The following is a 20,998-nucleotide window of genomic DNA, read 5'->3' on the forward strand; positions in this document are numbered from 1 at the left end:
AACATAAATAAAATTCACAAAGTAAAACATCAAATAATGTGTAATAATGTGTCTTCAATATAGTACAGGGTGAACTGAATTTTCACATGATTCATTGTTGTTTTTTTTTGCATTTTCCATACTGTCCCAACTTTTTCAGAATTAGAGTTGTACTAGAAAAAGTGCATTAAGATAAAGTTGTGATTTGTCTTTCAGCCAAATCTTGTGACAGACCTGCAGTAACAGGGGAAAAAAACAACAACAAAAAAACAATAATAAAAAATTCCTAACCTCTAACCAATTGTCACTTAAACTCCCCCCCCTTACACACCCCCATTCTCACACAGACTTACAGTAGTCTCCTATCGCTTGTGGTCTACTATTAGGGCAATTCAGAATATATAAACACATGTAAATGTAAGGACACTCATTGCTACTGGTGCTTGAGTGGTGGGGGTGAGATTGTATGAAAGCTAAACTTCAGGAGGGAAAGAAAAAAAAAAAAAAAAAAACCTGTGATTTCCAGACTGCAGGGGCTTTCCAGAGTGTAAACCCAATCAAAGCAATGTGTGTGAGGTGACACTACGCCTACTGCCCTCATACGTCCACCTTCCTGACACACTCCCAGAACAATCTGTTCTGCCTCTTCACATTTCTTCAGCTGAAATTTCATACTACTGTCCTGTCTGAAACCATCAATCAGTAGGCACAACAAATTCAGAGAAGGAATTTTGACAGTCACATTCTTATAAGCACCTAGTATACTACTAGTGTTGTTTCAGGGCAATGGCATCAGCCTGTGATATTATTATATATTTTCCTGGCTGAAGCCAGATGAGGTGGAGGAACACTGCAGTATAGTCAGTACCAGACCACAGGTTCCTAATCCTTGTTCTCGAGTACCCTGTGTCCTGCACATTTTCCCCCAGCTCTAACTTATCAATCAACTTCCTATTTGAAGGGGGGGGGGGGGGGGGGGGTTACCACTGGTACACACTATGACATCGAAAGCCCAAATGTCAATCAACATTTCACACCACAGTTTCTCTCCATTCCCCAAATAAGAGTGTCTTTCAAAAGCCTCCTGCACCAGTGCTTAATCTGGAACCATTATACACAGTTTCACAGCTAAAGAGATCTAGAAATGTGATGCTGGGCTTGGAGAGAGCATCATTTTGTTACCATGACAACAATTTCAAGCAACTCAACTTAAACAACACCTATTTAAATAAGATGTTATGAAGTTCATTGTTAAGAAATTGTTAGGAAAATTAATATAGTACAACCGAGGGCCACGGTGGCTTATTGGTTAGGACTATTGCCTCGCACCTCCAGGGTTGGGGGTTCGATTCCCGGCTACGCCCTGTGTGAACGGAGTTTGATTGGTCTCCTCATGCTGTGGGTCCAGTCCAAAGACATGCACTGTAGGCTGAATAGCATCTGTAAATTGTCCATAGTGTGTGAATGGGTGGCACCCCGTCTAGAGTGTCCCCCACCTTGTGCCCAGAAAACGTATGGATGGACGGACGGATGGAATAAATTATAACAATCTACGTATAACAAGTGGCAACTGCAACAAGAACTTTTGAGCAGCTACGCACCCTTTTTTCTGTCACATGACAAGATTCTGTCTAGGACGATATGTTTGTGCTGTGTATAAGCTGAAGAATATGACCATGGATGGTACAATACACTCCCAAGGCCAGAATCTCAACTCCTCCATAGTTATTACTTAGACGCTGTGCCTTAAAAAAACCTCATACTGATCATGATTCTGGAATGTTCACTGATTACATAACGTTTTAACTTGAAAAGCCAAAAGGAAGCATGGGCCGGATCTGACAGTTTTTCCCAATTCCCTGAAAGGCTTCAGAACAATATTGGCACATCATTGACGGACACATTCTTGGTGTTAACTACAATTTCTCTGTAGTATCCTTTTTCAATGATAAGAAGAAACCGATATTATCCACTATCAGTCCCAGGTGTGAAAAGCACAAAAGGAATCTTTCCAGTAACAAAGTCTTCTAAACCTCATACTTTTCCAGGAACTCAGTCATTTGGGCCAGTTTTAGTTTCTGGCCACAGTACAGTAACCGTTTGAATTCGTGCTCAAGAGTGGGTCATACTTGTGGAAGAACTACTGGCATGGTTAATGGCATACTAAATGTCTCCGATTGGTTAAACACAAGCTTCAATGAATGACCAACCTTCATACCTGCCATTTTTAAAAACCTGTGTTTAGCTAACGAGCAATTACTAAAGCTATATAAAAGAAGACATGGCACAACCAGCAAAGTGGAATTGGCAAGCCAAAACACTGCAACACTGTATTTGGTTCTTGTGGCTTGCTGCTCGCAAGAATGGCAAAAATAACTTTCAAGTGTGAAAGTGTAGTTCATGTGAATTTCTCTGTGGATGTGCCACTTGCTGTGCACGGTCAGGCAACAAACGCACACCAACAACACTAATACCAGTAATACATACTCCACAGTGCAAATCTCGTCATCGGCATGCCAGACTGCACCTCTCCGCTTGTTGCTAGTGGACATTTGTATGATGCTTACGTAGATTTGGTTATGTTGATTAAAGCCTTTAAAAGGCTAAACATGAAAAATGAAACAGGATGGAGCATGCCAAAACTAGGTACTGGTATACCCCTGAAAGATTCAACCAGACACTAACTTGAGATAATTTGAACAGAATTACTAACTGTGTTAACAATAGACCTGCAACAACTAATCGATAATAATCGATTATGAAAATCATTGTCAACGAATCTCATTATTGATTAGTTGGTCTGCGCATGGCATGGGGGCGATTTACTCATTACGTTACTTCTGTTCGAAAACACGCTTCGGAGAGTAATACTAAAGTTGTGTAAAGTACATTTACATGAAGTACTATACACTTACCATATGCACTCTGCACTACCATCTAGTGTGTGAATTTTAGAAAGGTAATATCATCTCAAATATAACACTAGCGATTTTTTTTTTTACTAACTGGTAGTATAAGCCGTTTCCTAGGCGATGGCGCATGACGTCATACGCACGCTAACATTAGCAGACACCCAGATTCACGGACAATGACTTTCTTCAGTTTACTTTGTCAGCATTAGATTTTATTCCCAACATGACCTCAGTGACCAACAGACGAAGGCGAAATCGTCAAATGACTGAGGAAGAAAGTGTGTAACCTCCAAGTCCTCTAAGGCAGGTACAGGTACGTTGATACAGAGTGGGAGCGCGAGTAAGATCTGTAATGGCTAATTAAAACACTATGATCAAAAGTAAACACAAGTAAAATAATATGTCTAAAGGCAGCGAGTAACAGAAACCACAAGGTGCCGTAAAAGTGAGCTTTTATTATTAATTTAGGACTGTAGTGTAATTCGGTGCTTTTTATGCATACATACTATAAAATAAATGATATATATTTCTAAAAATGTATTTTATAGTATTTATGCATTATTTTTATGGATGCACAAAAAGCACCGAATTAAACTACAGTCCTAAATTAATAATATATATTCTGGTGTGTGTGTGTGTTGGGTTCTTTTATGTTTTGGACAAAGTTTTAGTCTGAAGTTTATATTTGTAACACTCAGTTTGTGGATTTTATTTTAAATAAACAAACAAAAAAAGGGTACTGAAAGTTTGCCCCGCCCCATCCGATTAATTGAAAAAATAATCGGCCAACTAATCGATTATGAAAATAATCGTTAGTTGCAGCCCTAGTTAACAATGACCTTAATGAATCATAAGCACGGCTAACAATAACGGTCGACGCTGTATGCAAATCTATCAAAAAAGGACAAAGAGGAAAGTAAATTTAAAACAGTCAAGCAGATGACGAAGACTTAAACAAGTTGAACTGAATGCCAGTGGCATTGACAGAGATGCCTCTGCACACCACCAAGTCTCGTCCTTCTTGTGACTAATTTGTATGATAGAAATTCCCTTAAAATATACTTCAGACAAGGAGGAAGCTACAGAAGACATATGACTTAACCTGTTTGGATCAAAATCTAATCAGTTCATCTGCTGATAAATGTAAACTGCTGTTGCTGCTGTGGATGGCCTGCAAGGATAACCTAAAGACCACCACGAAATTGCTGCAAATGGTACCACATGGATACCCTAAAGATGGCTGTGAATGTTGTTCCTTGCATAGCCTAAAGACTGCTTGCCAAGTCTCAAACATTTACACTCAAATCTCACTCAGTGAACAGTCAATATCTTCACTCGGATATGATAGATGTAAAGTTTAAACTCTAACGAATGCTACATTGACCCTGATGCTCATACTCAACTTCCTTTCAACACATTTAGACTGTATAGTACACATTTGTAGAAGAGTAATGATTTATAATCACACTATCCGGTGTCACTCAGATGAGGACGGGTTCCCTATTGAGTCTGGTTCCTCTCAAGATTTCTTTCTCATGTCTTCTCAGGGAATTTTTCCTTGCCACCGTTGGCTTTATCGTCAGGGATAAAATTTTAAATGTATGGGGTTTTTTTCTGTAAAGATGCTTTGTGACAGCGAAGATGTTGAAATAATTTCACATCCAACAAACATTAAACTACTCATTCCTGAGATACCGGCTATATCAGGCAGATATCATAAGAATCTTGGATGGACAGGTGGACAACCTGAAAATATAATGCCTCCCCCACATAAGAGGGCATAAAAAGTACTTAGTGCAAGTACTTTTATAAACAAAATCTGACCAAAACTCTTACAGCAAATGATGATTCCATTTAGCAAAGTCAGTTCTGGGAAACACAAGAAGTGAAGTATGAAGAGAAAATGCTTCTAACCAGTTTGAATTGAATCAGTCATTCAAAGAACTGACTCAAAACTCAAATGTTAAAAATAATGAACTTGTGCCCTTCATATGATCCCAGCTGAAATGATTAAAAATAAATAAATAAATAAATAAATAAAGCATGCCTGAGCTGCAGAGCACAATGGATGTGAACGATTTCAGAAGCATTTGTGTGAAGTTAGACTTGGGAAACTATTTAGCAGCATTCAAAATATCAGAATTTTTTCTGAACATACCTTACTGAATGCAGTGGGTGGAATAAGTCAGTTTGCCGTCCTTGCAAACGAACAAAACACCTTCATCAACCGTCACGCAAAGTAAACATTAAAAACAAACAAAAAAAAGCAATCACTGCCCGTGTTGTGGATTTTTAGAAACGATTCCATTTCATCCGACATGTCAAATTATGTGAAAAATCTCATTTAAAAATGAAGTTTAAGAAAATGGCTCCTCAGACCATCCCAGTTTAATATTTACATTAAAATGCACCTATTATGGATTTTCAAAAATTACCTTTCATGTAGTGTGTTATAGAGCTGTTTGTGAATGTAAAAAGTCTGCAAAGTTTCAAAAATCAAAGCTCACAAACGGAGTTATTGACTCCCAAAAGAAGGAACCAATTCTGAACAGCCGAAACGAGTCATTAGTGATTCCAGACTTTACTTCCTGTACTAACCTACGTAGGTTTGTAACAAAAAGCCCCACCTCTGGTATTCATTGGTTGCTCGCAAACAGACAGAGCTGAAACTCGTTATGGTAGTGGGTGTTTCCTTTTCCACACACACTGACAGCGGTGGACCAATCACAACAGACTGGGACATCTGACCAATCAGAGCAGAGTATGCTCTCTGAAAGGAGGAGTTTAGAATGAATCCTTTAGAACGAATCATTTAATGAGTCGTTTGTGACACTGAAGGAAAAAATGCAATTTAGGTAATGCTGCAGTTTAAATTATGAGCACATTAAAGCGTTTTTTGACCTTGGATGCATGTAAATCTACTGTATGAGACCTCTAAAACAAAATTAGGCACGTTTCAAAACCATAATAGGTGCACTTTAAAGAACTAGCAGTGCAGCTGGAATAATCTACATCTCCCGCACTCACCTATACGCCAGTGAAGATCATTTCCTGCTGGTGATGTTATTACACACTACCTTGCTGGAGAACTCCTGAAACCTGATTGCAATCGTGAGATGAAAAGAAATGCTTACGTTAAATAAATAAATAAAAAATTAAGTTGTTGGGACTACTCTGCTGTGACCAAATAAACTAAACAAAACAAAAACAACAAAAACACAGCTGGTGGCAATGGCTGCAGTACGATTGCCTTGCGGCCACTTCCCATAGATGTGCATGTTTAAACTGTGTTGACAGTTAAGAAGAAAAAAAAAAAACCCATGAAAGCACCCTTACATTGCTGTCAAACCCCAAACAGATTGGTTTAGCACACATTGGTAAAGTTTATCCTCATGGCCATAGACACAAAGCAGAGACAAAACACGACCAAGTAAAGGCTCAGCGGTCACAGTAGACATTGAAAAGTCTGTCCTTATTAAGGACACGCAGCAACGCTCACCTCAAAATATGTAGTAACCCATGACTGCACATTTTAACCTTCACTACAGTCATTCTTGTCAGTATTGTTATTATTGCGGTTATTATTTTGGATTGTTGCTTTTAAACCTTTCTGAGGAAATATGGACTTACATAAAAAGATGGGGTTGGAAGAGAGAAAGAGTGGGTGGGCATGGGATTGAGATGGTGCTTTTCAGGCAGCACTGAGTGGAATGACCACTGTTTAAAACAAGCCTCTCCACAATCATAAAAACACTTCGTATAAAAATAAAAATAGTGCCTCCGTCGATGAATGACAGCAGGAAAGAGTAGAATGGAAACTGCGAGCCATGGGAAACGAGCCACAGTGGGAGCATATTTAGAGGGGGGAAAAAAAAGTAATTGACGGATGGGTGGACAGATAGAAAGGAGAGGAGAAGTAAGAGCCGAGCGATTCGCTGTGGTTTCTCGGTCTCAAGCACGTTGTTGTTGAAGCTGTGCTTGTTTAATGCTGAGACTAACAAGTGGTCAGTGTTGACATTAGCAGTGAACGCCAACCATCTCCACCACCAGACTAAAAGAGTGAAAGTTCTTGGATGAATAAATGATGGGGGGAAACATACAGAAAGACCAATTTCTGGGGAAAAGGAAATGAAAGAAAGCAAATAAATAAATGACTGAAAGCGGAAGGTAGTCTGAAGAAGATAATGAAGCCCGTATCTGAATTCGAGAGATGTGAAACTGCAACAGGCTTCCAGACATGTGGCCCTTCAACTGCTGAGCTCAAATTCCTCTCGATGCAGACACCGGCAATGTACACACACACACGACCCATGTTTCATTTAAGCATCACAGCATGACAACAGTCGCTCCTAACAAGCACAAATCATGTCACATGGCACACGCACACACAAATGCCTGTTGTTTCTGAACAGATTTAAACACACACACACAGGCCCTTAAGCTGGTATTAACTCACTCTCTTACATACTAACGTGTCATAGGAACAAGGCAAAGCAAAAAAGGCAAACATACACATTCACTAATGACTCGCAGTCTCTAGCCCCCTTTTCAGGCCTCATATGCTTCCTATCAGCACTAATTTGTCTCATTAAAACTCTTTGGAGAGGAAATGACAGTTTGGAAGGGTGTAATTTTAGAAACACAGCCGGCCGAGGCGAGGCATCTCCAGGGGACTCGTGCTCTGTCTCGAGCGGCCATTACGGCCAAAGCAGCCATCTGGCTCTTGTTTGGCCAGGCGGTCCGGTTTCCCAATCTCATATGGCTTTGCAGACTGTTAACCCTCAAACCTGTACCACATATGACCCAAACACCGAACACAACCTGCATGGGTCTAAACCGATTTAGAGAGTGCCTAGAGACTGTTAAAACATGTCCTGTTTAGAACAGAGCCAGGTGATTTCATATCAAATGGAGTCTCAGATGAAACGGTCTCAGAGGAGAAATAACACTACAGGTTTGTAACTCCTCTGATTACACAGTGAAGCTGGTCCTTTTCCACGCTGCTTCTTTCAGACTTAAGTGGATTGCTGTGTAGTTCATTTTAATTCAAAGCTCCGAGCTCTAGCCAAGAAGTCAAGTAGAAGACCAGAGATACAGAAGACAGGTGAGAAGGGGGGGCAACAACATGGTGTCATAGTAAAGTTCTAGGCCACCACAAGGTTCCACAACAACAACTTCAGTGTGATGTGCCATATATTGTACAAGTCTCCGTAACCTTACTGGAGGGATGAACACCATTCTTTCAAAATATATCCCAATGCAGTGTTTTTTTGTGTGATTGTTGTGCCCAGAAATGCTCGATTTTGCTGTGGCTTTTTTTCAAAATTTGCGATGCAACTTGCAGAGTTATCATTTTTATTTTTGAAAACTACTTGAACTGGTGACAAAACGATTGCACGAAATTGTTTTGCACGGTCTTTCTTACGCTGTACTCGTGTTCGACGCACATGAATCGAAGAGGGCTTTGGATGAATGCACGTTGTGATGTCACACGATGTCATTGTGAAAAATCGCAAGCTCCTCCGAATATTGCGGCGTGTGCCTGATTTTGTGAAATCCTGAAGGGACTGATATTCCCTCAGTTGGTGTTTTGAGGATAGTGATGGAAAGCACTGTCTAACACATTGCTCAAAATCTTGAGTTCTTAAAACGTCCAGCCATCCTCGTGCACAAGGGAAGACGATGGATTTAAAACCTTCCAGAAAAGCCATACTTTTTCTGAATTTATGGTCATTCTCCAGGTCAATCTTTGGATAGTTGTAGTCTTAAATAAAACGAAGTGTCCGATTTCTTTCATACACTTTTCTGGCCACAAGCTTCAGAACCTTGAATACTTCTGCATGCCAGTTTTCATTGGGCAACCGATTAGGTTTTCAGAGCAAGATATAAATCACTGAGCAGTAAAAAGCTCACAGAATACCATCTTTAAAAGTTATTAAAGAGTTTTGTTTGAAGTCGTTACTGATGAGTAAATGAGAAACTCACATGTTTGTTGACAGACTACAGGAAAAGGTGATTGGTTGCTCATCTGCTAAGTCAGTCAAAATGCCTCTTTCTCTAAAAGTAGTTGGTTCTTGGCCATGTTTATTGATGAAACACACCAGACTCTAGTGAAGACCTCAGGTCTGCCCTTATGTCTAAGAAAATAGGTGCCTTTAAATTCCACAGTTTATCAGACCTGCACAAGGACCCTGCTTGTTGGCCGCAAACGGTTCGTTATCTGTTCCTAATCGTGCAACAGAACTCAAAACAACAGATTTGATCTTTCAGGTCATCTCTTCTTTCCTCTCCAGAACTCCCCCAGCATGGAACTCAAAGATTGTTTGAAGCTGCAAGGAGGACACAGGGGGTCAACACAGCACCAAGTTTCCAGACACGTACACACGCGCCTGGGGAGGGGAGGAGTGCAAGCGCAGACAGTCAGGGACTGGCTATATTTAACATCGCCTCCATGTGGGCTTCATTTGGGTGGATGTGCTCGCATACCTCCACTGACGAGAAGCAGCCAGCCAGACCTTCATCCCAAAGCCCTTAAACCTTAAAGGCACAGTTCAATTGCATAACGCTAACGTAGCTGAGAGCAAACCAATGATCTGATTATTAAGTGGAACGATGTTGTGCTAGTAGACAATATTACGCTTGTATTGCTGTGGAGACTGTTGGGCTGAAATCGTTCGATGTATTTAAACTCATATGTATTATCTCCATGCCGTTCTGGTCAGCAATACGTTCAAACACATAACTAAGTAACAGAAGATGAGGAGCAATCTCAGGTTCTGGTCAGGTCACTTCAACACGCCACTCTTATCTCAGGCCTTGAGTCACAGGACAATTTATTCTATCGTTAGGTTATTCTTCAGTACGTTGATTGTACCTATTCTATTATACTGCTAATATTTTGTTATTAAGGCTATGCGTGGCTTTTAAAGTTTGGTAGAATAGCTATGCAAGCGTGTTTTCCATGTATTCCACCGGTCTCCATTAGCATGGACTCCTCTGTTCCTGCACGTTATCTGCATTCCGGCACCAAGGCCTTTGCCTGACGCGCTTTCACTCCCATCACCGCTTCGTTCCAGGCACACACACACACACACACACACACACACACACACACACACACAATTATGTTAAGGCATATAAATGCCACTGCCATTTGCACACAGAAAACACACAAAGACACACATGACTGAACAATTCAAAAACACACTACCCTCAAAAATTCAAACATACAACTAAATAAAACCACATCATATGTGCACACATGTTTCTCAAAGCCGGGGCATACGCAATTCCTGTGTTGATCTGGGATCTCCTAGAATAGGATACGACTGGTGGCTACACTGCTCATCCCCTCCTTGCAATGAGTGCTGTTTTTCAAATGCTCAGTCAAGTTGTACTCAAAACCACCCTCCCACACAAAGAGCAATCAAAAGTAATAAAGCTGGTATGCTGACGCTGTGGAGTAAAAATGTATTGAGAAACAAGCTATTTGGACAACCAAAGCTTCACGATACTGCCAAATAAACACAATTTGCCTCTTTCTACAGGGATGTACATGGTTGCAACACAGTCTTATAAGCATATGGGCAGATCTCCCAACCACTAACGCCACTTTCATTACAAATCATAGTCCACTATATTCTCATAACCAATGCAGTTTATGTTTCTGATTAAGAATTTCGACTCTCAAAAAGATTTGGTTTGTGATTTCTACTCAAAATGGTGGCTTTTCAAAAAGAACAGACTTAAGCTTATTTCCTCCCCTTTCTTCACTTACTCGAGAGGAGAAGAAAGAAGACAGCAAAGCATTTGAAGGCACACTATGGTAATGTCCTTTTGTCCATTTTTCTATCTATTAACTGGTGCTGCACACAAATACAGCCCAATTCCACCAAATCTGAAATCCAAACCTAGAATAAAAAGATTAGTAGAGCATACAGTCCCCTCTGAAACTGCGAAAACAGCAAGGCCACTTCATTGTTTTTGCTGTAAACTGAAGACATTTGGGTTTAAGTTCAAAACATGAGTATGAGAAGAGTTTAAAATGTCAGCTTTTTTTTCCTGGTATTCAGAGGTTTAAAACGACAGAACGTAAAAAAATTTTAGACCACCCAATTTGTAGCGAGTAAAAAAATTGGGAACATGTCACTGAGAGGCATTTTTTTGTTACCTAGGTGGGTCCTGTTTGATTGATTGTTTAAACAATAAACAGCTCTGAACGTTTACTCTTGGTTTTAGCCTTCAGTTTCACCTGGGAAGACCGCATTTGTTGTTAAAAAGGATAAGCCAACATCAAGATCAGAGAGCTGTCTATGGGAGAAAAGCCATTTTGAAGCTGAGAAAAGAGGGAAAATCAATCAGAGGCATTCTACAAACAAACATCGGGCATAGCCAATACAACAATTTGAATTGTCCTGAAAAAGAAAGAAACCACTGGTGTACTGAGCAACAGACACAGAATGAGTCAGCTAAGGAGAAAAACAGCTGATGAGAGAAACATTGTAAGAGTTGTGACAAAAAAAACCCAAACAGTCAGTGACCTCAGCAACAACCTCCACAGGGCAGGGGCAAATGCATCACAATTCACCGTTCAAAAACCACTTCAAAAGAAAAAATATAGAGGCCATACCCACATGATGCAAACCACTCATCAGCAGTAAGAATCATAAAGCCAGATTGGAATCCGCATTAAAAAAAAGTGCAGAGATGAGCCACAAAACTTCTGGAACAAAGTTTTATGGACCAATGTGACCAAGATTAACCTCCAAAGTGACAAAGGCCAAAGTGTGGAGAAAGAAAGGATCTGCTCATGATCCAAAACATACAAGCTCATCTGTGAAACATGGTGGAGGTAGTGTCATGGCTGCTTCTGGAACAGGCTCACTAATCTTTATGGATGATGTAACTCATGATGGTAGCAACAGAATGAATTCCAGAACACTTTGTCTGCTAATTTACAGAGAAATTAATCCAAATTTATCGGGAAGAACTTTATCATGTAGCAAGACAATGATCTAAAACACACTTCCAACTCAAAAAGGGTTTTATCAGGAAGGAAAAGTGGAAGGTTTTAGACTGGCCAAGTCAATCACCAGAACTTAACCCAGTTGAGCAGCATTTCACCTCCTGAAGAGGAGACTGAAGGGAGAAACCCCCCCTGAAACAAACAAAAGCCTGGAAAAGCGTCACAAAAGAAGAAACCAACAGTTTGATGATGTCAGTGAGTCTTAGGCTTGATGCAGTTATTGCAAGGAAGGGATAGGCAACCACATATTAAATGTTATTTACATTAATTTATTTCAAGACTTACCTGTTCCTGTACTTTTGCTCACCTAAACATTTGGTGGTCTGATACAAAAGGTTCTATGTTTTATGTTGTTTAATGCCTCTAGATGTAAATACTAGGAAATTGGTGTACAGCACAAATGACTTGGCCTTGCCGTTCCAATAGTTTCAGAGGGGACTCCCTATAATTCATGGATCACTTTACATAATTATATTTTTAAAATAAATAAATAAATAAAAAAGGGTGTAGCATCTGCAATTTATGAATATCAACGAGAAGAATGAAAGGAGCAGTAACAGGGTTTGGTGGGGAAAAGGCTTAAAACCCACTTGCGAATGACCCCCTTGACATCAACCCTGTCAACACTCCTCTTGTCAACAAGTTGCAGACGTGCTGCTACTACACAAAAATGTCACCACAAGTGTTGTTCTTGGTCACACAGAGAATGAAGAACAAAAGCAACACTTGTCGTATAATTCTGCTTGGTGAACTATTAGGCAGGTTACACACCTCACACATCCTATTACGTAATATAGTGTACTGTAATAAATTATTCACTGTGCAACTGAATGTAGAACTGTGTTAGGTACATTTATACGATAGAACTAACGAATCCTCAAATCTGATTGGTCAGAAGGGGTCGACTAATTTTCTACATCATGGCACTTACAGAAGATTCAAGTCGCAGGCATTTATTAATGCGCTCCTTGAATTATGTTATCATTCCTTTAGGGAAAAAAAATATAAACAAATTCATTCATTTGAATTCTGTCCATCATGGCTCTGCCCATTCTTTCATTGTGAGCATTAACAAATATTCCTTCACATCCACTGTACTTCTCGGGGATGATTTTTCCAACCCTACAGCGTCTGGCTCCCTGAAAATCCAAACGTTTCGATTCTTCTTTATCAGGAGGTACACGGCGTTCCCAGAGATTCTCCTGGTACGTGCGCATGTACACACACACACACAATCCTAAAACTGTGTTTAGAGGTCACCACAGATGCTCGTAGAACATGTTCTAATAATATTGTGACCAGATTCACACTTGGACGACGTAAAAAAAAAACTAAAATAAAAAAAGTGCAAACAGGAGCTACGTGAGTTCAGGTTTCCACCACTGGAACATGCTGTGACAGCACAAGAGAAGGAGGAGGAAGTGTCCAGAAAGTGTCTTGTAAACAATGAGGTTAGGATCAGCACAAGTCACGGGTTAAGAAGGGCAGGACTGCCCACGATGAAACAGCATTGACTATGACCAACATTTAAGATTCTGCATATTGTGTAATAGTTATGCTCAGCAACTTTACTTAAATACCTGTTGGAAGTCTGATGGAAGAATACAAAATTTAAAAAAATGGCCTTTTATTCCATGAGAGAGAGAAAGAAAGAGAGGCTTTTTTGTACAGGTATAACTGTTTTAATTCTATTACGATTTTGACAAATGTCAATATTTATGACAAAGGAAAAATACCAAACCTAAGCCATATTAAGATTCCATGTTCTGTGTTTTATTGTTTAATGTAAGGTATTATTAGAGTCACAATTCCTGTAGCTAAAGCCCTATTCGGACTGGACTAGTCTTACATGGAGAGGTGGGATATATTTGGGTATTTTTCTTATTTTAACCCTAGGTAATATTTAAATTAACATCTTGGTAAAGACTCTTATAGAGACTGTTAGATCTTGTCGGGGAAGAGATGTTCCACGTTTTCTTCAATGTTAAGACAATCCAGGAAGCGATATTTTCTGTCATCTCAAACTGCACCCAAAACAAAAATCAAGTACTGACCACGTTCAAATGGCCAGCTTCGTTCAAGCTGACAGGAAGGATATAGTAACTAAAATAATCACTCAGAATTTACAACCGTGGAGAGCAGAAAAGCATCTCAGCGTGCACAAAACATAGAGCCTTAAGGTGGATGAGCTGCAACAGTAGAAGACCACACTGGGTTCCTCCCCTGTCAGCGAAGAACAGGAATCTGAGGCTATCATGGGCAGAGAATCACCCAAACTGGACAGCATGATAGCCTCAGATTCCTGTTCTTGGCTGACAGGAGAGGAACCCAATGTGGTCTTCTACTGTTGCAGCTCATCCACCTCAAGTTTCAATATTTTGTGCACCCTGAGATGCTTTCCTGATGTAAAGAGTGCTTATTTGAGTTTCTATAGACTTCCTGTCAGCTCAGACAGAGTCCGGTCATTCTCCTCTGATCCCTCACATCAACAAGGTGTTTCAGCCTAATGGCCCGCTGCACACAGGATGCTTCGTGTTTTTCGCACCATTCCGTGTAAACTCTAGAGACTGTTGTGTGTGCAAATTCCAGGAGATCAGCAGTTTCTGACATACTCAAACCAACCCATCTGGCACCAACAGCCATGCCACGGTTACAGTCATTGAGAAGTTATGCTTTTTCTTCATTCTGACATTTGATGTGAACAGTAACTGAAAGCTCTTGACCTGTTATCAGCATGATTTTATGCATTGTCCTGCTGCCACATGATTGGCTGATTGGATAACTGCAGAAATGAGCAGGTGTTCCTATTAAAGTGGATAATGAGTATTCATCAACCAGGGATTTAACATTCTTGCACAGGTGAAGCCTATTACAGTCATGTGACCTAATACTGATCAGGAGCAACTTACACGAGCACAAGCCCTACATAAAGCACTTATAATGAGTTGGAAAATAATCAGTTTGTTTTCAAATGAGGTGTATGTAGCAGACAATGACTAAAAATGCATTCCCCATCTCAGTGATTTGTAAATGTAAGCGATCTATAGAAGAGATCGCATATCCCATGCAAATCAAGTATTGCCTGTGTTCAGGGAACATTACGTAATAGACATACGTCCAGAAATTCTATCCCGTCCAACAATACTTAAATCTTAAACGGTCTTGTATTGGGCATATAACGGTTTCTAGGTCCTACAAAGTGCGTGGTGTTTTCCGACATTCGTGTATGTGTAGCTTTTCAAACTGCTGCTCATGCTGTATCAAGAGGCTGCCAAGTGCACTTGGACAAAGAGTGCTAACTGTCTTCTTTCGCAAGCACACAAACATTACGACTGGTTAGTGTCACTCTAATCGACTGGGGTTCGAGTAATGGACCAATCACACGCTCTTATTGTCCCAGCTACGGACAGCTATGGCTTTGTCAGGATCTGAATGCCCATGACAGATTGAATAGTTTTATATTTAAAGCATTTTTTTTTTATCATGAAAAGGAGGCCATTTGAGATTCAAGCTGTGTTTGTGATTTTTGCAACTGCTTTCACCTTCTGTTAGAAATGTATAACGTACCTGCTAATGATCGCTCTTTTCAGCAGTGTGAAGTTACAACAAAAGATTTTCAAAAGACCCGACAGCCCAGGCGCTCTAACCTGATTATGAAGGGCCTAAACGAGGCCAGGCCCAGAGGGGAGGAGGATCCGTCCATAGGTGATGGGTAGAGACGTCCCAGCACCAGCAACAGCAGGAACAGGCTGGGGTGCAGTTTCACTCGTCCTGCATCACTGAGACAGACAGAGAGCACACGTTGAACAACAGGGTCCATCTGGAACGAGTGCAAACTCGGCGCAGGAGCTCTCAGTGTTTACAGAAACGGATCTATTTTCATCTCTGCACTGAAAGGCATGGCGCAGGGCTTGATCCGGAGGTGAGGCAGGCCAAATGTAGTCAGGCGCCGAAGCAGGCCCTCTCACTCAGTTCTCCTCTCATTTCCATCTCTGGCTTGCGCTCATCCTTCTCGCTCTCTCTCGTGCTCTCTCTTTCTCTCTCAAGAAGAGATGCATGCCAGAGTAAACATTTGAAAGTGCTGGCGATGTCATACTGGAATAATCACATCATTCAAACACAAACACGCACACTTCATCTCACATCGCCTCGCTATTGCATACACCCCCCTAATCCACATCCTCCCCTTATCTTTCTCACCACACACACACACACACACACACACACACACACAGAGTAATCAATCAAACTCTCGAAGATGACAAAATCGCCTTAGCACTCGAAAAGCCAAGGTTTTTCCAGAGTCTCTGGGTCTAGTACACATAACTAGAAACTACACCGCTCATGAATGGCTTCGTTTCAGTCCATCTAGAGCAGATAAGCTAATAATGTAATGTATTTAAATCCCACAGACCAAGCGGTAGCGAAGATCTACACATAATAAGAAAAGGGCTGAGAGAGAGAGAGGGGAGAGAAAGAGAGAAAGAAAGAGAGAGAGAGAGAGAGAGAGAGAGAGAGAGAGAGAGAGAGAGAAGATAGAGAGAGAGAACAGAGAGAAGATGGAGAGAGAGAACAGAGAGAGAGAAAAGAAAGATGGAGAGAAGAGAGAGAAGATGGAGAGAGAGAGAGAGAACAGAGAGAAGAGAGAGTGATAGCGAGAAGATAGAGATAGAAGAGAGAAGATGGAGAGAGCTAGAGAGAGAGGAGAAAGATGAGAGAGGAGAAAGATGAGAGAGAGAGAACGGAGAGAAAGAGAGAGAGAACAGAGAGAGAAGAGAGTGATAAAGAGATAGAAGAGAGACAATGGAGAGAGTGAACAGAGATAGAGAAGATAGAGAGAGAACAGAGAAAAGAGAGAGAGGAGAAAGATGAGAGAGAGCGATAGAGAGAAGATAGACAGAGAGAAGAGAGAGAAGATGGAGAGGGCTAGAGAGAGATATAGAGAGAGAGGAGAAAGATGAGAGAGCGCAATAGAGAGAAAGATAGAGAGAGAGAGAGAGAGAGAGAGAGAGAGAGAGAGAGAGAGAGAGAGAGAGAGAGAGAGAGAACATGAACTAAGGGGAATGTGGAGGGAAAAAATATGTACAAAATATACAGGAAAAAAAAAGAAAAAAAAACAAAAAAAACAAAAGGAGTTTACATGCTGGAGGTCTGCAAGCAACTAGTAGTTGTTCCGTTCTTTCTGCATTCTCCAAGCAAGTAATCATCCAAAGAAAAGTGATTCTGAAGAAACTCCAAGAGCAAAAAAAAAAAAAAGAAAAAGAAAAGAAAAAAAAGTTCCTATCAATATCAAATCAATAGTGTCTGAGCTGGCTTTTACCCACAATTCCACCACAACTATACTATCCCACAAGCACCCTCTCTGCCTCCATCAACATCAGGCAGTCTGGGGAACCTCCTTGACTTTTCAAGCCTCTAGTTTATCTTTCCATTTTTTAATTTAATTATATATGCTAAGTGATTTAGTATGGTTATTAAATATAAATATGAAAGAGTGTGACCGACTTGCTGGGGGAAAGACAGCTCCATCTGGACCGTGAGAAAGAGTCACCACGCTCTCCGACAGAGCCAGACAGAGAAAACCCTTCATGTTACAAAAACGTTGACCCAAGGGCCTTTTTTGCAACGCGGGTTTGGAAGGCGTGTGTCAAAATGAATCGGCGGGATTACAGATAAGGCCGCAACAGCTTTTCAGAGTTGGGGAGGCGAAAACTGGAGGGTGGTCTGGATCCAAAACGGCCTCCGCTCCCACACACACACTTCTTATCGAAGCCATCTGAAGTCGGAAGCTGTCCGTCAGTGTTTAATAGGACTTAACGAGGCTCGATAAGGCAGTTAAATGACCTTAAATTAAAAACACTCCTGAGAAAACGGGGGGGGGACGACGACTATGACTAACTGTTTTCCCCTGGCCTGATTTTTCGTCTTGGGTAAGAAAAAGAAAGCTCCTGTGCCAAAACATACACGCACCAACAGCTTCTTACCTGTCCACTGAACCTGCAGCGTCTTCGAGCTGGCTGAGGAGAAAAGGATACAGGGCAGGGAAACGAGTGAAGAACTCCCAGCCTGTCATCCTGAAAGAGGTGAGAGAAAAGGACAGAATGTTCATTCAAGGAAATTCCAAAGCACAAAGGAAACAGTTTAGTATTAAAGAAAGAAAGAAAAAAAAAAAGCAAGGTGAGAATGTGAAAATCGTTTGAACAACACTTAACTAACAAGCACCGAAATTCACCTCGAGCCTAAACAGGAGGCGACACGCAGACTGTCATTAGGAAAGGAGGTGTGTGTGTGTGTGTACGTTTGTGTCTGTTTTTGTGGAAGTAACTGTTAGAGGTCTGGTTTGTAAACCACTTCCTAAAGGCAGAGCTCTTTACAGCACTATAAAGCTCTCATTAGGCTGCTTTGCTTGTGATTGCGCGCTGCAGGAACACACGACACAGCTTTAAATGCTGCTTTATTCCTGAAGCGGGCCTGGGAACCTGCTCAGGGACCGGGGGGTGGGGGGGGTTAAAGACTTCTTGCAATACATGATCGTCCGAGACGTGCGTCAACTTCCTGCTTTTAACCCAAACATGCTTTGAGAAACAAGCTGAAGTGAAACTGTTGCAATTAATTATTTTCACCCCCCCCCCCCCCCACTTTCTCTCCTGCATCTAGGCTTGTGTCCAAGCTTTAAGATGAAATTTCACACACACTTTCCATCTTCAGCTCTGACAAATTCTTCCTATAAGGAACCCACACACTCTCACACTCACACTCACACACACTCTCGCTCACACACTCTCACACAACATCCTGTGGTGAGAACGTATATACGTGGTCTGATACAGGTTGCAGTCATGGTAACAAGGAGGATTAACTCTGTCCGACACCCATGTTAAATTCCACAATCATGGCACATATACACACGAGACACAGAGGTAGGCCTGACGTGCAGCGACGTGTGCCTTTTTTACAAAGCCGAGGATCCTTTCACTCAGGACCACATAATGGTTTTTGGACATCGTGGAAAAGAAAAAAAAAGCTTGCAGACGTTTTATTTGTGATAAACGTGTGCCCATGATCTCACAAGGTTGACTGATACACACCATTGCTGCGAGATGTTTTAAACTGGAACCTTCACTCGCAAGACTCGCATCCATCTGCCCTCGCACAGCCACGCAAACAAGATTCAACCCGCTTCCGCTCCAACACCTACTGAGGATGCCGTACCTGTTCACACTTCACACACTCACTTGCCTGTTGTGTTTACACTTCGCCCACGCACCCCTTACCATGTTTGTCTGGATATAAAACATGCTAGAAGGTGAAAAAAAAAAAAAAAAACTCCTGGTTACACAGAGGATCGTACACACACACACACACACACACACACACACACACACACACACACACACCACGTGCACTCCGAATATTTGCTTATGTGGCGAATTTGTTTACGGAATAAACTGTACATTAGTACAGTGCACTCACACACAGTACAGGCCGTCTGTAAACAAACAGACAGCTCAGTGTTCTTGTGCAGCAGCTACTCTCCAGAAGTAAATAAATAAAAAAAAAAGGATAACCATTAACAAATGTTTAAAAATGCTTAGCGTGGCTCATTAGATTAGACTAGAGACTTTAGACGTGCACTGTACAGTATAGGATCCTGTCAGTCAGATTCCTGTTTTGGGGTGGGTGCGGGGGATTGTTTGTTTACCAGTTAAAAAACATTGAAGAAAAATGTCTTAAGGCATAACGTCATATCTACTTGTGGCATGCCTGTGCGGAGGGTAGGCTTTCGTTGCCGTGATATTCCCGTTATGCAACAGCTCCGCAGTGATCTCGGCCACGTAAAGCGTTTCTGTTCACCTCGAGTTGTACTGCAGCTGCAAAATGTATTGATTTTAAAGTGCACAAAGCTGCAAGGAAGCAGCCTTTTCCTCGTCATGTCTGAAACACTGGCTTGCGTTTGGCATCGAGTGGCATGATGGACAATAAAACAGCCGCCAAAAGTAATGATAAAAACAGTCATGCTCATGACTTGGTGATTGATAGTTGAAAAAAAAAAAAGACAAATTAAGAATAACTATCTATCTATCTATCTATCTATCTATCTATCTAAATAAATAAATAAATAAATAAATGACGCACTGGTACAGCAGGTAGTGTTGCTCCAGGGGCCTTGGTTTGATTATGGATTCAGGTTACTGCATGTTCTCTGTGTGTCCAGGTTTCTCCAGTTTTTCCTCCCACCTCCTAAAAAGATGCAGCTAGGTGGACATGCTACAATAAACTGGCACTAGGAGTGTGTGTGTGTCTGCGTGTGCATGGTGACCTGCAATGGACTGGCATCCCATGCAATGTGTATTCCCACCTCATCCCCAGTGTTCCCAGGATAGTTCCGCATCCACCATTACCCATAAGACGAACGACTCGGATGAAAACCTTTCTTTCAACGATGGATGGATCATTTTCACGTGCTCAACGATGTTCACTAATGAAAATGTACGTGTCCTAGAGAGCAGCTTCTTTACGCGTTTGTGCACAGGAATTGAGCTTAAAAGATGTCCAAAAACATTGGAAATAAACTCTATTCATGAACCCCCAGTGTTTCAGAAATCAATACAGAACCCAAAGCCAGACATGAGCTCCAAGTGAGGAGCTGAACTTGTTCTGTTGCATTAATAGAGATGTAAAGCACAGTGTATGAATACGTGCAGACACATGCACAGACTGTGTCCCACACAAAAATAATAAACAAATGTAACCAAAAGCTCCGTTTCCTGTTAGTGGTATTGGAGAGCCTTTCGGCAGCGTTGTTATCGGATGATCAGTAAGCGCGCACGTGTGCGCGCGTGTGTGTGAGTGAGAGAGAGAGAGAGAGAAAGACAAGAGAGGAGAGAGAGAAAAGAGAGAGAAGGGACTATAGAAGAGACAGGAGAGAGAGGGAGAGAAGAGAGGGGGAGAGGGAGTGAAGAGGGAGAGAAGAGAGAGGGAGAGAAGAGAAAGGGAGAGGGAGAGAAGAGAGAGGGAGAGAAGAGAGAGGGAGAGGGAGAGAAGAGAGAGGGAGAGAAGAGAGAGAGGGAGAGAGAGAGAA

At 41.4% G+C, this 20,998-nt stretch overlaps 1 protein-coding gene across 2 annotated transcripts in view; it reads right to left on the reverse strand.

Moving 5' to 3' along the window:
* Nucleotides 1-20,998, reverse strand: part of thada (THADA armadillo repeat containing) — a 108,789-nt gene that overhangs the window by 39,536 nt on the left and 48,255 nt on the right. For both annotated transcript variants that reach the window (XM_053620804.1, XM_053620803.1), the window contains exons 27-28: nt 17,901-17,990; nt 15,564-15,695 (exon numbers count right to left, since the gene is read on the reverse strand). In XM_053620804.1, coding sequence (XP_053476779.1) covers nt 15,564-15,695; nt 17,901-17,990 — 222 coding nt within the window. The remainder of the gene's footprint in view (nt 1-15,563; nt 15,696-17,900; nt 17,991-20,998) is intronic.

Source organism: Ictalurus furcatus, chromosome 3, assembly GCF_023375685.1.
Source record: "Ictalurus furcatus strain D&B chromosome 3, Billie_1.0, whole genome shotgun sequence".
Lineage (NCBI taxonomy): Eukaryota > Metazoa > Chordata > Actinopteri > Siluriformes > Ictaluridae > Ictalurus > Ictalurus furcatus.